This window comes from Taeniopygia guttata, chromosome Z (genome assembly GCF_048771995.1).
Source record: "Taeniopygia guttata chromosome Z, bTaeGut7.mat, whole genome shotgun sequence".
In the NCBI taxonomy this organism is placed as follows: Eukaryota; Metazoa; Chordata; class Aves; order Passeriformes; family Estrildidae; genus Taeniopygia; species Taeniopygia guttata.
In genome coordinates this window covers 25393515-25412010 of record NC_133063.1, presented here as the reverse complement: position 1 = coordinate 25412010, position 18496 = coordinate 25393515, and the positions used below count along the sequence as shown (strand labels likewise).

Genomic DNA, 18496 nt, shown 5'->3' with positions numbered 1-18496 from the left:
TTTGCAGAATTTTTGGGAATGGTATGGAGTTTATCTTTAGCTTTTGTTTAGAGCCTGTTAAAAACTTAAAGAACAAAACTCAGTTTCTGTGGAAGGGTACCTACATTCAAAGTCCTTTTCCTTTTCTTCTTTTCTTCTCACCCCATGCTACCATCTCTCCTCCTACCCACCTGCACTAAATACATTGACTTAATAATTAACTACTGAAGTGGACCAATTATATGATCTCAGTTGGATGCCTTTACCTAATCAAATCCTTAGTGACTTAAATCACTGATGAGGATAATTTTTCCTCTCTTACAGAGAAAGTAAATTTAATTAAAGTGTCAATATTGCCTAATGCAATTATTTTTCTAGAGTATAACAGAGATTATTTCAGGCAGCTTAAAAAGCAAGCAGTACTTGAAGGTTATTATCAATAAAGTGATAGTGGCGAAGTCTGTAATTTTTTTTTTTTTTGCATCCGTAACTCATAAAACTTGTAAAAGGGATTGCTTTTGAAGGACACATGAATGAATAACACAAATAGTAAGTCAGTTTAGTCAGTGCATAACTACTAATTATATTGTTTTGTGACTCCCAAGTTTTGTTGTTTAGAATATCCAGTCTGTTATTGATAACTTTGCAGGTGAGACTACAGTATAAATACTCTATTTTCCAGGGAGTTTGTATTATTTGTTTACTTTGAAAGCCTTATATTCTGGAATTGTTAATTGCATTAATTTGAATCTAAGCACAAATATGCTCTCACTTCCTTCCTTATTTTTTTTATGGCTAAATGAGTTGATATTTTACCTTGGTATCTTACACTCCATGTATTTAAGAGGAGGAGAAGGGCCTAGGCTCTTATTGTAGGTCGTATGGCACCTTGAGTGAGAATGTCTGAAATTTATGTAGCAACTGTGTGCCTGAATCACAACTTTGCTCAAGCTGAATTCTGTGAATATTTTTGGTATATTTGCTTTTTGTAAAAGATATAGTAATCATATATTTCATGACTAGCTTGCACATACTCTGCAACTTCCAAAAACGAAAAAGTTTTTTCAACAGTTATGTATGTGAATGAATTTCAGATTATTTCTTTCTCTCATATTTGTCTTAATAGCTAAGAAATCTTTCAAACTTGGACCTACGTCATATCACAGAACTGGACAATGAAACCGTGATGGAAATAGTAAAGAGATGCAAAAACCTTAATTCTCTCAATCTGTGTCTGAACTGGATCATTAATGACAGGTAACTTCATTAGAGTATCCAAAAGCAGTGTAATGCAAATTTAAGTGGTTCTGTTAGTTGAGAATAATTCCTCATGGCTTGGGGGTTGGAGGAGATTGATTAAAGCAAACACTGTTTGCTGAGTGCTTGTTCCTGCTTATTTTGGGTAAATTTTTGAGACACCTATTTTGTGGAGTGTTTGACTATTTCTGCAACAGACAACGGTTTAGTTATGACCAGATGGCAGCACTAATTTTTTTAATGCATATTTCAGCAGAATGTTCTCTGTACAAAGAGTGATTTAAATGTTCAATTGCTATTGACGTGACTCATTCAGTAGGTGTCCAGGATTTAGATAAATTTATATGCACTCAAACAATGAAGCATATATTTGACTATATAAGTAAAAATGAACTGCTTGTGAATTAAATAGTGGAATTCCTGTATTTTTGGAAAGCAACAAGGTTGTTTGGCTGGTTTTGGGTTTTTTTTGCAAAGAACTCCAGAATCAAAATGGAAGAATGACTGGGTTATTACCTAGACATTTCCTTTTGACCAGAATACCTCCTATCCTGCTGTATTCCAGACTTTACATCAACTAATTTATTTCAACACGAAGTATGTGGAAAAAATTATGTATAGTTATAGCACAGATCAGATGAAAAATGAGAATTTTAAAAGTGAACGTTTTTTTTTAGAACAAAACTTTGAGCAAAGTCAGTGCCTGAGGGTACACAGGAAAGAATATTTTTAATTACTTATACTAGACTATTAAATTATTACTGCTGCTTTAAACAAAAGGAAAAAGACACTTTTAACAGAAAGGGGCTCTAAAACAGTTTCATATAAACCAGAATAATGTGTTCTAGCAATTGTAGTTCTTTCACATGGTTACTTTTTGGTTTTTTAATAAGATTTCAAGGTTTTCAGACGTCATTAAGGGTGTACTGATGTGTAGGTGAGCTCAGACTTTGGTGAAAGTGTAATATTCTAAAAGTAATAAAATTGCATTGTGTTCAATAGGAAGTACCAGTAATTTAGCCATAACTTCTTTTGGCCCTTAAGACAGTTTTTTGGATTTGTTGGTTTATGTAAGACCTTTGATGAAACTTCATTGGTTTTGAAAGCATTTAGTTGCCTCATCTTTCTGTCTGTAGGGCCTTATTTTCACATGTAGAATGATGTTACGGGAAATATCCAGGATAAGCTAGGAAAAATAATAATAATAATTCAAATTATAAAACAGGCAGCTTTCAGGTTTTAATTAAAGTACTTAGAAACATATATCCATCTGCTTGAATGTTTTGAGTACAGCAGTTTGCTAAGTTTGCTCTGAACTACTGTCAAACTGTTCTTGAAAATCCATTATTAGAATTACTGTAAGTATATATTTTAATTCTATGCATATTACTCTAAAACTTCACACTGAGTATGAATTACAAGAATTGTGAATCTTTAACAAGAAAAGGAAGCCCTTTCAAGCAGTGACAGATAATGTACTTATGTATGTAACTTCTAGTTGTTTATTTTTGTTTCTTAAGGTTTTCCATTTAATGTTTTTCTGATTGTATTTGTTAGTACTTAATTTAAATTTAGAATCTTTAATTGTTATATTATCTCCTAGTTTAAGAAAAAAAGAGAATTTAGAAAATAATTAATGCCTGTAAATCTTAAGCAGCAATTTGACAATTCAGATATTTTTCCTATTTTAAAAGTGGCATGAAACTCCAAATACAAGTCTGAACTGAACAAAGTTGTTTGCTTACTCCTCCTAAAAGCTCAATAGAGAATAATGGAAAATTATATAATAGGAACCTGGTGCAACTACATGACTTTATTTGGAGTAAACACCAGTTTAGTGGAGTATTGAGTGTACTCAGTTTGAGAATACAAGTGAGCTTTAAAAAGCTCACAAGACTGTTCAGGTGTTTGGGTTAAAATGCAAATTAGTTTAAATTAAGTAAATTAATTAATTATTTAAGCTCAACCCTTTTTTTTTTTTTTTTTTTTTTTTTTTAATTTTGGTGCCATTAGGTGGCTCCTAGTCTGGAGAGGGAATGTTAGAGGAGATTCTGTCTCTTGATACCTTTCAAGTGCATATGAGATACTAGCAGTCTAATGTTTTTCCTGATTCCTTGTTTTAAAATAAAAATTGGTTCCACCTCTCCCCCACTCCCCACCCATTTATCAAACAGGTTTACTTGTGAGATCCAATTACTTAGGACTTGTAATCCAGACCTTTTCAAACTTAATAGGACAGTGTTCTGCTCACTTTAGAGAACTGAAGACTGAGGCTTCTTCAAAGCCTTGGAAAACTGTTTTACTCCATTTCTTTGTGCAGAGTATTGAGTGTGAAAGAAAACTAGAAGGCTTGTGAAATACCAGTATAACTTAGAAGAGCTAAGTAGCTCCTAAAGGTAGTTGATTATGACTTGGCAGCAATAAGTCACTGGTTTTAAAACTTTCTTTTAAATTTCATGATTGTTTGTAGAAATCCATTAAAATTCTTTCCATAAGCAAGAGTATAACTACAATACTTACAGTCCTTTCTTGCCTGTGACATGGTATTAGAGTTAATCCTGTGATCATTACATTTCTTCTTAAATAACTTAAATTTTCATAGTGTAAGACCTCTACTTGGTATTCACTTGCTATGATTTTTGTTGCTGTGGTTCTTATGCGTATGCAAGAATTGATGAGGACCATTATTTCTGTGTTTTGATTAGAGCTCTTTTTTTGTTTTGGATATATGCATCTGAAAAGCTTATGTGGGGCAGTAAAAAAAATAATTTACCTAAGCCAAAAAAATATCTTCAGTTGAGATACTCTTGACATTAGTTTTAAAATGAAGGAAAAAAAAGTCCCGTCTGATGATTTGTAAAAATATTTCTAAAAGTTGTGAATTAAACAAGATCATAAAATGCCTCTTGAAGTAATCTAACATAATGAATTCTTCTCTAAGTATTACAGCTCACTCAAAAGCTTCATATACTGTTTTTCAGATTGGTTATGTTTGTTATAGAAACAATCCTACTTCTTTCTAATATGTACAAAACCAAGCTTTCAAATTATTTTCATATGTATCATGAGTAGATTCCATCAAGTCTTTGCAATTGGAAAGGATTGAGTTCTTTCTACATGGTGAGGTGAAAAATATACTCTGAAGCTTGCTTTCTGTAACCTTATCACCTTGAAGTTGTTTTTATGGTCACTGCCCTTGTTCTTTTGAATTTCAGTTAATGAAGTAAAAATAGAACATCTAGAAATAAATCTTGGGGGGGATTCAGGAAATGTAGCATGATGTGCTGGCAAAGTTTTCAGTGATATGTGGGTTTTTTAATAGTTTGAGGAACATCTGCTATTCATTATATCCATATTGATCAGGAAGCAAACAGCAGACAGTATAACTTTATTTTGTGAATCTCATCACTGTGGCCTGAGAGTTGCTTCACTTCAATATCTGTGTTACATAATTTCACTTAGGGACAGACATTTAAAAGCTATGCAGAGACTGTGAAATCTTAAGAGCGGTTCTGCTTGCTTCAGTCATCATCTTACTAAAATATTTCCTTATATTTGTATAGAGGATGTTTTCCAGCCCTTACTGTGTCTATGTTTCTTCTTAGAAAGAAGGAAATAATGCAGATAAGGCAAGGAACTTTATTTACTGGTACAGTGAGACTTTTTTTTGCCGTGGCACTGTCAGTCATCCAGGATAAGATGCCACCTGCAATACAAAATTATCAATTGCTTTTGCAGTCAAAGGACAATATTTTCCCAAACATTTAAGAACTTTGGTTCTTCCTCTGTAGGTGGTGCCACATGTTCTTGTAATAATATCTCAAGAGAACTGTATTTTTTAATGTAATTTATTGCACACATTGTGAGTGACTTTGATAGCAGCTGCAAAGATTTGCAGAACATCTGGATGTTGTTGAGACCAAGTTATAATTGTGATTTGGAGGATGAGATGCAATATCTCCATGGCACAGTAAAAAAAGTGAGAATTTTGCTTATTTACCTTGTGGTGGTATTGCTTACCATCACTGGACTTCTGACTGGTGATGGGGGGAAAGAGGGGCATTATTGTGCGCCTCCTTGAGCCGTTAGCACAGGTGGAAAACCTGAATGTAGTCTTGTTATTCCATTTCTGAGAAAATGGCTCTTTCTTCTTTTGGGTTTCCATGAAAATCCACTATGGATAAACCAGACTAGGCAGTGTAATGGGACAGTCTAACTACCCTGTAATGATTAAGATTTGTTGGTGAGGATTATAGTTGGAGTCCAGGACAGAGGAATTTGAAAATACAGACATTTCATAAGGAGAGTAGTTAGGAAGTCAATATACAAAAGAAATTCAGTGGAAACATGGAAACAGACCATAAGCCTGAAAATCAAACTGTACTGCCTCAGAGTCAGGAGAAGGGAGAATTAACCTTCAGAGAGTTTCCATTTACTTTGTTTGACTACGTCATTAATGCACTGCCAATTTGTCAGACCTGGGTATCATAGTTGTTGGCAGAGTGTTGTAAATGCAGGCGAACCCAATGGGAAGAAATGACGATGTCTGATTCAGTTCAGAAGGCTGAATTATTTCTTTATTATAACTGTGCTAAAATACATTAATATATTATAAAAGGAAGATACTAAAACTACATACTACTTTCTTTCACTCTATCTCTAACACAACTCATGACCCTGTTCTTGAGAGTCCAGCCCCGGGTGGATTGGATTGGCCATCAGGCTCAAACAATCCTCACCAGAATCCAATCAAGCACTCACTCCAGGTAAACAATTCTTCAAATACATTCCACATGAAAAAAAAACAAGGAGCAGAAATAGAAATTGTTTCTCTTTCATTTCTCTCTGTGCACCTCTATGAAAAATCCTGAGAGAGGGAGAAATGTGCTGCCACATATCACCCTTTCTGTATAAATTAAAACAATAAAATAAATTTTAAAAAAACCCTGCATTTGCAATTCTTCTGCAGGGCCTTTGCAAAAGAAAGCAAACACATCTCAAGAGGTTCCCTTATCAATTTGCTAATTATTAGTCAGAAGCCAAATCAAATTCTGATGTGGAATGCTCAAAGAAATTCCTTACCTGCAAAAACATCTATGAAATCTCTAAAACAAAATTTACAATAGAAAAACCCAAACAGCAATGAAAAGAATGCTCAAATTTCAAAGTCCAAACAGCTGAGTCTCAGAATTGTCCATTGACTGGAGATGTTGATCTTGACATCCTTAAAAAGTCCTTATCAATCCTGAAACAGAACAACTGAAGGAAATTCAAACTACAGTGATCAACCCATAAAAAAACCCCCAAACCACCAAATGTGACATCATATAATTATCAAACACCAAAACACTTTTCCGGTGAAAAAAAAATCACCAAATTCAAAAACTCAGAAATCTCTGAAATGCCATGGCCAAAGCTCTGAAACCAACAACTTTCTTTCTGTTTTTTTTTCTTTTTTTTTTCTCAACCACCTCTATTTAACTAATCTTAAATCTAATTTAAATGATATTTTTTTATATTTGAAATCTTGGAATCAGGATGGCCAAGCATGCAGCAGGCTTTAAGACCCTAAGGAGCTGGTGGCCCAGGTCCATATGTGTAGAACACAGATCCCAAACCCGGCCGAGGGGGGCACGGGGGCCCAGGGCCGGGGGCTGGACCGAGGAGCCAGACCCGGTGACAGGCGAGGTGGGGGCTCTGGGGGCCAAGGAAACCAAGCCCGACCGGCGAGGCGAAATCTTCATCTTCACAGCCCGCCCCTCAAACGAGAGCATGACACCAGAGCTGCCCCAGGGCTCGGCAGAGAAGGCGTTTTCCCCATAGAATTGTCCATTCTCAGGATCTGCGGCACGGTTGCGCTGGCACGCAGCTCCACCAGCACCCCCATCTCCTCTGGCCACAAGACCAGCGGCAGCGTCCCCAGAACTCGTCCCGCCGCCCCAAAAACGTGAGCGGAAGGGACGAGGAGCTCCGAGCCCCGGCGAGAATCCCCCACCCAAGCAAGAGCAGGACCAAGCAAAACGCTTTTCCCCAGAAAGGCACTAAACTTTATAACTTTCACTCCCGCGGCAGCCTCAGAGAGCTGCCGGGCAGCGCCAGGGCACAGGCGGGGAGGGGACGCCGAGCTGAGGGAGCCGGCGGGGCGGGCGGCACGGCGATGCCGGTGCGGCGCAGCGGCGCTGCTTTCCGCAGGCGGCGGGGCGGGCCGGGGTCTTCATCACAACTCGCATTGGGAGCCGGCTCCGAGCCAGCGGGCGGGGCTGGAGGCGCCTCAGTCGCTGGCAGAGCGTGGGCCCCGAGCTGAAGTAGGGGAAGGCTTTGACGCAGCGAGCGGAGCCGGTGCGGGAGGGAGGCGGTGTCTCCGCTGCCGCCGGAGCGGGCTCAGGCTGGCTCCAGCAGCGGGTGTTTCAGCTCCGAATGGAGCAGAGGAGGGGCACGGCTGCAGCCAGCGAGGGAGGCGGTGTCTCCGCCGAGGCCGAGGGAGGATGGGGGGCTCACATTCTGCAGGAGGTGGAAGGGGTGGGAAAAGCTCCTCTCGCGCAAAAGCAGAAGAAAACTTCTGAGCCCCGGACAAAGGCTCTGCCCCACAGCGAAGACTGTCCTTTAACAAGCTGATCCCTGTCCGGCCATGCCGGGGGGAGTGAAGGACTCTCCCCCGCCCTCTGCAGATGTGCTCACTGGGATCCATCTCCGGACTATCCGAAAAAAGCTTTAAAAAACCTATCATGTACCGAGCTGCTCGGAAATCTCTCAGGATGTATCGCTTGACAACGAAATACAGGGATTTCAAAGCCTCTGGATTCAGGGTGTAAAAACTAGATTACTGAAAAAACTACGACTGTCTGCAAATTCGAGAAACTCCAACAAATCATCGTCGGACACAGAGACTCCATGGCTCTGAGCCAAATCTCTCTAGACAGCATATATACGGTGATCCAGACAATGAAAACCAGTGTCCAAGTCATCAGACATCTCGTCCCAAAGATAAAGTCCACCCCAGGTCAGGGCAGTATTATAATCAGAAAATCAGTACCTTTTCAAAGGCAGGCAGAGGCGTCCGACTTCGGCAAACTGCTCGGGGCTGCACCTGGTCCTGTAGACAGGGTTCCCATGGTGTCTTACATCCTCCGATCCCTCGCAGGGATTTCGGACATGCCTCTTCAAGAGGGCTCACCTCCTTTCCTGTGTTAAATCACGGCTGTGGACCGGTCAGACTGATCCAAGTCCTGGTTCTTCACCCACGTCACTGGGTCACCACTTGTAAATGCAGGCGAACCCAATGGGAAGAAATGACGATGTCTGACTCAATTCAGAAGGCTGAATGATTTCTTTATTATAACTATGCTAAAGTACATTAATATAGTATATAAAGGAAGATACTAAAACTACATACTACTTTCTCTAACTCTGTATCTCTAACACAACTCGTGACCCTCTCTTGAGAGTCCTGACACAGGTGGATTGGATTGGCCATCAGGCTCAAGCCATCCAATCCAACCAAGCACTCACTCCAGGTACACAATTCTCCAAACATATTTCACATGAGAAAAACAAGGAGCAGAAAGAGAAATCGTTTTCTCTTTCTTCTCTCTGTGCTCCTCTATGAAAAATCCTGAGAGAGGGAGAAATGTGCTGCTGCAACAGCACAACAGGTTTCCATGCTGTTACTTAGTAAATTGTTAATGTGCTCTTCCATACATTAGAGAAGTGTCCAAAATTGTATGTTGACTGCCCACCATGAGTTCATATAGCATTGGGAGCATCTAATGAGACCTGGATTTGTTGTGAGTAGAAGATACAGTGCTGAAGATTATCTCAGCAGATTAGCTCACTGTGTGTAGTCCCAGAGCTGCTGGTATATGTGAATGCCTCAACATTTCACTAGCAGACTTGAGCATTACAATAGTAGCCCAGTTTTTACAGTGTATTTTTAATAAAATGCAAGGTTAGTGAGCACTAGAATTATTTTCTGGAAAAATAAAAGAAAAAGTTTTTTCCTCCTGAAATTAAAAGTCTCTGCATATTGATGTGGAAATTTTTTTAATTAAATTGCTTCTAAAGAAAGAATTCAAGGCTTTCATCTTGCCTATTTTTTTCCTAATCAAAAATGTCCATTTGAACTTTGATGACTACAATGCTAATATAGCATCTTATTAATCACCTTAGATGTGACTGAAGTTGCAATGTACTTCAGGAGCATTGATACTTATTCATACAATATCATATAATCTGGACTTGTGGATATAGTAAAGTCTTCCTTTTATACAATATTTGTCATGAATCACTCTAGGTGAATGCTAGTATTCTTTATTCTAATTTAATTTCATCTATTGTGAATTATCTGAGAGATCTCCTTAGAGTACTCTGCATATTGATCAGATGTTTAGTCAGCTACATTAAAAACTTGAACTCAATAAAAACTGAAATAATGTAACACAAATCAATTTTACTTTTAAAATTACTTACTCTTTTGAATGTCATACTTTTTAATTAAATTTAGAAGAAAATTTGCTTTACCCTGCAGATGTTTTGTGAAATGATTTGAGACTGCCAAGTTTTTTTTAAAACTCAATACAAAGCATAGAAGTTGGACAAAGAATACATCTAAGCATGGCAATTTTTTAAATTGACTTTAAGTTCTGGGTGTTGTATTTATTTATTTTTTTAATTGTTATTAAAAATAAAGAAAAAATCCCCTTTTCTGTGTCCAGAGTAGTAGGATAAAGTGAAATGAGACACCCACACAGGAGTAGGGGAAGAATATGAGAAGAAAGGAGCAACAGAGAAAAGTACTGTGAACTGACTGCAACCCACATACCACATTACCCTCTGGGAGAAGAGAGAAGGGAGTTGGGAGTAAACTTTGCCCAGCAAAAATGGCAGCTGAGGTGTTTTTAAATTTGCTCCTATTTCTCATTATCCTGCTCTGCCTAATTGGCAACTAGATCAGTTTTTCCAAACCAAGTCTGTTTTGCATAGGTGGCAAGTAATTTCCTACTCCTTATCTTGACCTACAGGCCTGTTTCATCTTATTTTATTCCCCAGTCCTGCTGAGGAGGGGGGTTGAGAAGCAGCTGGGTACCCACCTGGCAGGCATTTAAAGTATCCTTGCCGCCCCATCCCACACTTCCACACTCTCCTGCGCAAACTACTCCACTGTATGTCCTACCCATGGCCTGCAGTTCTTTAAGGGACTTCTCCATTGTGGCCTTTTTCTGTGGGTACAGCTCATAAAGAACAGGTTACTCTAAGCATGGGTCCCCCACAACTCAGTTTCTGTGATTTTGTGAACACTGATGTAGCATTTATGCTTCAGTGTTTCCTTTGGTAGACTTGGGCTTTGTCACTTACACCTTATTTCAGTGATGTGATATCTTATAATTTTGTTTTGCTCCTGTTGGGCAGTACTGTAGAGAATGGCACCTTTCAAACCCATGAGTGCAGGATGAACTTCCTCCAGAATCAGGCAGTAGCTGTATATTTGTGCTATTCTGGGTATCTTTGTTTTAAATGTTTTCTTACTCTTCTTATTCGTCAGTGCAGTGGAAAAAGAATGTGGGGTATGATTCCATACATATCTCAGCAGTTACCCCAGAAATCACTAACCTTACCAGTGTTAGTCATCCTTTCAGCTTCTATTAACATCCCTGAACCCACATGATAAAGGCTTCTGGGAACTGTTTCTTCAGCATTGTTATCAAATAAATTAATTTTTACAAACATTTAATTAGAGCGATCATACTATCTGCAGAGTTTAACCAATGATAAAAATCACAATGCATTTCATATAATTAAGTGTAAATTTCCATTTATTAGCTTTAGCCTGCTAATTCTACTTATCTCTCTAACTAAGATAAAACTGGTATTAAAAATAGTTTTTTTAGGGACCATTTTTTGGTGGAAATTGATGTTATCAGAGAGAGTAAAACTTTCAAGCTCTTGTCATGATTTGCCATGCTTTTGTCTGTCTTAGCATACCTGAAAAATGGGGAAAATAGTCCGCTGCTGTCACTCTGCTGAAATGTATGATAAATGACGGTCTGTAAATAGTGAAAATATGAGGAAGGTGATTAGGTCTGACAATTCTCATGTAAAAACTTGAGATGATAAATATCTCCTGTGATTAGTTGGTAATTTAGTGCAAAGGACTAGCATCAGCCTAAACAATTTTATCAGTTGTGGCATAAAAAAATTCTGTGAGATAGATATGCACTTGATAAAACAAAGGAGAAATTTCTTAAACTTAGTTGCTAATAATTAAAAATGGCAGACTTGACACAAAATGTGGCTTAATGATTTTCTGTATGACATTTCTTACAGAAATTAAGAAAGTGCAGTGCTCCCTGAAGGCATGGAAATGACAGTGTGTTATAAATCTGATTCCTCAGTGCATCATGAAAATGGAAAGGTTTTGTGTATCATTTCTGTACAGATAAAATACTTCCAGTGTTATAATTTAAAGCAGTACAGAAAATTAAAAAAAAAAATCCAACCTGCCATGGCTCAGAAAAGAAGATGTAGTTTTCATTGCAATTACTGTTATATTCTGAGGTTGCAACCTATAATTCACCATGCAGTCAGAATAGACACAGTACTTGAAAAGATGAGAGAAAAAGGAATAGGTGTCCCAGTGATTTACTGCACTGACTGTATTGTTTAGAGCCTGTCAGTATATCCAGTATAAATACCATTTGAAAGGAACATAACCATGTTCTGAATTCACTTTAGGCTGTTTCCTGCTACGTGGATTCTAAGCTCAAAATGAAAGAAAACCAGCATTTTTTGGTGTTTTTTTTTTCTTTGTATATGTGTGGGTGAACATAAACTTATGGGGGATCATGCAATCATATAAACAGGAAATGTGTCAGATGCTGCATACTAATTTTCTTCACTCCTGATAAGGTTACTCAGTGAGCCCTGCTTTTCTTTTGTTAAAACCAAAGAAGGCTGGTGTATTCTGAATTTTCTGTGATGCTAAATGTAGGGGTATTTTGCTTTTAGAATTCGAGATTAACCAATAGATACTGACTTGTAAAGGATACAGGAATTTAATGTACCTTTGAAAAGTTTTAGTCAGCTGGAAGAGGAAGATAGTGATGAAGTGGAAGCTGAGCTGACAGAATGAATAACTTGCAGTATTATAGTATACTGTATTGAAAGTGCAGTAATAATGTAATGAGGAAAATAAGCAGTAATTTAAAGTGGTGGTCATGGTGACGCCTATAGGATATAGTCAGGCAAAAACAAGTGAGCAACGCAAAGAATAAAAGTTGTTAAAGGCTAAAACTGTGTATCATTGCTTGAAATCTTACTGACTTCTGTTCATACCTTGTGATTGTGATCCGCTGTTTTTCAGAACCATGGTGAAGTGGTCTGAGACTTCCTTCAGTCCATGAATCTAGTTTTTAGTCTCATGGAATAGAGAAGAAACTGGTAAATACTCGCCTTCATGAAGCGAGCTAGGACTCAGCCAGCTTGTCCAGCTAGCTTTCAGAGAGGCAGAGTTTTCCCAGGCCTCACAGTTCTATAAAGACAGAAAAGACAGGAAAAATGCTGCCCAATCATTAAATGTAGCCTGAATTTTTTCACTATCAAAACCACTTATATCTCATATATAACTTCTATAATTTCTGTCGTTCTGGCACACTGGGAGTGCCATGTCCATTTCTCAGTTGCCCAGTACAAGAAAGACAGGGACATACTGGATCTCTATCTACCTCTTGCAAAGGACCAAAAATAAGGTAAAGGGACGTGAGCAGCTGTCCTCTGAGGGCAGGCTGAGAGAACTGGGGCTGTTCAGCCTGAAGAACTAAAGGTTCAATGTGCATAAACACATGAAACAAGGGAGCAAAGAGAGCAGAGACAGGCTCTTTCCAGTGGTGCTTGGTGACAGATAGTGGGCAAACACGGGAACACGGGAGGTTCTCTTAGAACATCAGAAAACATTTCTTCACCGTGGTGGTGGAAGTAACCCAAGCACAAGTTACCCAGAGAGGCTGTGGGGTCTTCCTCCTTAGAGACAAGGATTCTAGGTGCCTTCCAGGCCTCTTCCAAACTTACTCATTTTGTGACTCTCATACTAACCTCTTGTGTTAATTTGTATTCTGGTTAAGTTAAGGTAGATGGAGATAGATGAAGCCATATTCCTTACCTGCTTCTGATTTTTCAAAGTTTGTAATGACATGTTTGAACAATTATCTCCTGATTTTGAAAAATGTATTGGTCAAGGAAGTCCTAATGAAGGCCCACAAGGAAAGTTACTGCTTGTAGTGAAGAGTGGGAATAATTAGTGTATTGCCCTCATTCTTTCTATGTCTTTCCAGTACCAATTAGCTCCTTCTACTCTGTTTTATATCTTGTTTTCATTTTTTCTCCCCTTCAGACTTTGTCTGATAAAGTCGAATTTATATTGCCTGTGGCATTTAGCAGGTGCTTGTGAGTCTGTGATAGTCAAAGAGTTAAGAGCAATTCCAAATACTATGCATTGGAACAAATTTGCAAGTTCCAGTTACTCAGACTGAGGTTTGTAGTCTGCTCCCTTGCAGCACAGTATCAAAAACTTTGTTTCCAAAGATAGTAGTTTTTTTCTGTGTTTGTTGTCATCCCCCCATCCTTGAAACACCTCCCAGAGTATGAGAGAGAGCGAACAGGACTTTCTGTCTTGTTTCTAAAGGATAGAGTTAAAATAAAAGTAGTTTACCTGCACTTAATGCATTGGATTTCAAATGTTCATGTTTTTGGGTTTTTTTCCTTATTACGTTAGAACATTTTTATAAGTGGCTATTGCCTTTGACATGATCATTTTTCTGTTGAAAATGCCATCTGTGCTTATCTGCATAGTTTAAGACAGGGAGACACCTTTGGTTTCTTGGATCTGCATAGTTCTATACAGTAGTACTTCTTCCCCTTGAGAAATGAAATCCTGTTACCTCTTGACATGCTGTACATATCTAGATTTATCAACACCTGCCAGCTTGTCATTACTAGAGGTGTTTCAATTAAGTTTATGGATCTCTAATAAGTGAAAAGTACTAATAAAAAGGATTGCCAGTAGTGTTTTCCTGACTTATTCCTTAAGTTTCCTATAAACAGAGGGAAGGCAAACTACATCGCAATATTAACCTACCTGGAAACCTTTTTAAAGTCTGTGAATAGAAAATAAAAAGATTGGCCTTCTGTTCACTTTCAGAAACAGAACCTTCACAAATAGAAATGACGAGTAATTATTTCATTCCCTTCTGGTAAAACTAAATAATATACTTCTAAATGAACATTTTATATAAGTCAGCAGAATAACAAGCCATACATGATACATCTGGTTTCACACAGAAAAAAAAATGTGTTAAAGTACGCCTTACACTTGTTATTTGAGATCAGTGCAGCTACAGTTTCGGAATGATTTTGATTTTATTTATATTTTATTACTTTTCTTTCAAAAATAATGTATCTTGAAGTTTATGCTTTTGCCTTTATATTTCATTTTTTGTATGCAAATGTACACATACATATATAACATATTCTCTTGATGGTTAATAGCAGATTTTTGCAAATGAGTAGGTCTGCTAAAGGTGTTGAATGAATGAATGCTTCCTATTTAGGGAAGTCTTAAGACTTAAAGAAGACTTAGGGAAACCTTAAGAGTTACATCTAGACATGTTTCTAAGTCTGATTTACTATAATTTGTTGCTTGAGGAGTAATGTATCAGTAGTATTTTTTTGCTGGAGCCACAGTACATTTCAATGAAACTGTACCAAGAGTTAGTCATGCTAAACTCTTTGTTTCAAAACCTGAGGCTGGATGCAGCATCTAAGAATCCTGGCTGCCAGAAAGATTAATCAGCTGCTTGTGGACCCTGCCCAGTGCAGAACAGAACAGAATCCAAAGGCTAATTTTTGTTCTCCATCTACTGTTGAACAATGAGAATTAATTTATAAAACTGAATTTCAAACTCACAGATGTGTATAGTGGATTATCTACTAATTGTTCTGCCATCCTCTGATTCTTTCCAGATATATATTGCTATTAGCTTAACTTTATTTGGAGTTATGCAGTTCTGCCAATTCATGTGTCTAAGCTCCTTGAAAGTCCTTTTCGATGCTACTGAAGTTGCACAGTTTATTTCAATCTGGAAAATCAAGCTTGAGCCAATATAAAAGGGAAAAAAAATCCAGCCATACTGGGTTGGAAGAGTAAATTCAGAAGATACATTTTGATTTGCACAATACTACCAGGAGACAAAAGGCCTTTTATAGTCCTTAATTAATTCTATGCTTGATATATAAAATACATTCATTCCAACATATTTTCAAGATGTTATAAGTCATACATAAATCGACTTAGGATCTAACAAACTTATTTTTTTTATGGTTCTGATTACTGTCACTGAGAAGATACCACCTTTTGAAATATTTATGTCTTTATTGAATTGATTCAGATAAATTTTACTCTGGAAGACTATATACATGTCTACTGCATAACTTGCTTTTCTGTGCTGCTCTTGGGAGCTTTTTATCAACAAAGCATAACAATTTGCTTGTTAGGCTGAAAAGTGTACAAAATGTTACTTAGAAAGGCCCGTCAGATGGCATTCAAATATTTATTCTGTCTTTTCAGATATTGAAAATACTTGCGTAATGTAAACAATTACTTAAAGTACAAGATCTTACCTTATATAGCTCTACTTTCTTCCAATCTGTGTATTTCTTTTGGCTGATAATTTTCAGTGGTTTCTCTTTTTGCATGTCTGTATCTAGTGGTTTTGGTTTCTTTTAAAATGGTTCTTTAAATTTTGACATATGCAAGCTACGTTAAGAGGATGCCTTTCCTCACATGTGATATATTTTATGCATGTATAAAATATATACCCAGTTTCTACACAGAGTTTCTCTAATCTGTATTGCGAACAGTAGTCCCATTTCTACTTTCAAACATAGTAATTATTAGCCAGCAGAATTTAGCTTAGAAAATTGTGCCATCCTTTTTCATTTCAGCAGGGTGAAAATAAAAAGTGCGTGCTCAAGCTTTCATCCATTAATTGTCTTCTGGCCTGGGAGACCGTGTCAGGAATTTTAAATGATATTAGACTCTCCTGGGGCAACTGGAGAAAAAGGAAAATACATTCTGTGTAACTTTGTTCTGCTCAGTGGTCTCCATTTGGACTGCTTTCCTGCCTGCTTCTGGTCTCTTGTTGATGACAGTAGCAACAGAACTGCCAGTAATTATCATAGCTTGGAGCTAAATGTAATGGATGCTCTTGATTTTACATAATGGCAAGAGTAGCTCAGAAATTTCAGGTTATATTCAATCCTCAATTCAGCATAAACCCACAAAAATCCATTCTATTTTAAAACTGTGTAAACTTCCAAGAAAAATAATGTTGGTTTGTGTTTGTTTTGGTTTTGCATTTAGCATTCAGAAAAAAGAAGAGAATTGAAATATTGTTACATGGAGCTGTACGTTGGAGACACAACACAACACCATGGGTTATCAGGAGGCAGCAATGAGTTTAACAGGCTTTTATAGGGGCTTTGGATTTCCCAGGCTCAGGTGATTGGATGAGACCTCTGCCCAGCTGTCTGGCTAGTGTCTCTGCATGTCATCTAGAACAGAGTTGGCTAAGGTCTTTGCTTGGGTTTGAATCCAACCTGTCTCTACCTTATCCAGGGACTTGTTTTCTTCTAGGTTGGTTGAGTTTAAGGGGCAGCTTCAAATCAGCTGCAATGTGACAAAATACAAGTGAAAACTACGTTTTCTAGTAATATCTTAATCTAGATTTCTCCGTACGTGTGATGATAAGCAATTGTTGTGCTCTAAGCAAAAGATAAAGATTTGTACTATTTGTCTAAAAGATGTTTTGTTTATTGTGGTTACTATAGGTTACTATCCTGGAATGATGTAATAAACATTCTTCTGTGCTGTCCCTGACAGATTTAATTTACTAATTAAAACATAGTCATGTTTTGAAAAAAATCTTACTGCAGAATTGAGGGCTGTTAAGAATACACTTAGAACTTCAGGTCAAATTGTAAAATAAGCATTTCAGAAGAATTTTCGGTCGCACATAAACTTTTATCTTTGCTTGTAACATTGCTTTGACTAATTGTTCTTCTGTAAAATGAATGTATCCCAGTGATCAATACTGTCAAATATTTGCTGAATGAAATTTGCAGAGGCGTTTCCTGATTAGCCCTGATCTCAATAGTGATGTATTCATATATCTGTTAATTTGAATACCTATGAGTTCTATGAAATAAATAAGGTGAAGCAATGTGAAAACCACAGGTTTTATAAAAAGGAGTACAAAAGATAGAGTTAGAATTTTCACTGTTGTAGCCATTTTTTACTAGCATACCAATCAGAAAACATTGAAATTGGAATTTAATATTTATTTTTAAACAGCTATAGATAGATTGGTCTCTTCAAGTACTGCTCCAAGTACCTCAAGACAATGAATGTACAATACTGTATTGTAACATACATTAAGATAAAACATGAACCTTTTAGAAGTAAAAGGAATGTGTAGAGTTTGAGTTGATTTTATTTTTCCCTTTTTCATAAAATTGTTTTCTAGAATTTTGCATTATAAGTGTCTGTAAGTGAATGATAGACCTTTAAAAAAAACCTTCTTGAAGCATTTTTTTAGATTCGCTGCCAAAATAGAAACTGCTAGGAGAGAAGTAAGAACAGGTGGCTGGGTTTTTAGATCTTGCCCTAATAGCTGGTCTTTTCATTTACAGTCTTTTTAACATACTAATATAGCTTAGGTGATTAGAGATTTCCAGCACATATTTTTGCAGTCCCCAGGTCATAATGCAAGGGCTCAAAAAATGAGTTTGCAGATAGAATTTGTCACTGGATCTTCAGCTTTATTTCAGCAAATCTTTTATCTCAATTCTCTTTCAAACCTCATTTTACATCATTATTTTGAGCATTCAAAGAGTCAAAAAAGTATTGCAGAGGAAAATAAAGCTTCTCTTTCTGAGACTGCAAGTTATGCTACTCATTTTATCTGGAGGGAAGGCCTTGGAAACTCTTCTTCATATCCTGCCTAATGCCTGTCATGATTAGTCTTTCTCAGCAAGTGCCCTGAGAGCAATCAAAACTTGCTTTAAACTATCTTACTATAGCAAGTCATATATCATATAAGATTAATATATGTTGCTCAATTGCATGTTAAAAGGGCTACAGGAAAAATAAATAATTTTTAGGTTACAATATTTTAAAATTCACTGGTGGTATAGTTTACATAGGTAACCCAGC

The 18496-nt window shown here is 37.2% G+C and overlaps 1 protein-coding gene across 1 annotated transcript in view; it reads left to right on the top strand.

Moving 5' to 3' along the window:
• Nucleotides 1-18496, top strand: part of FBXL17 (F-box and leucine rich repeat protein 17) — a 282018-nt gene that overhangs the window by 94378 nt on the left and 169144 nt on the right. The window contains exon 6 of the mRNA XM_030258953.4: nucleotides 1106-1236. Within this exon, the coding sequence (XP_030114813.3) occupies nucleotides 1106-1236 (131 nt within the window). The remainder of the gene's footprint in view (nucleotides 1-1105; nucleotides 1237-18496) is intronic.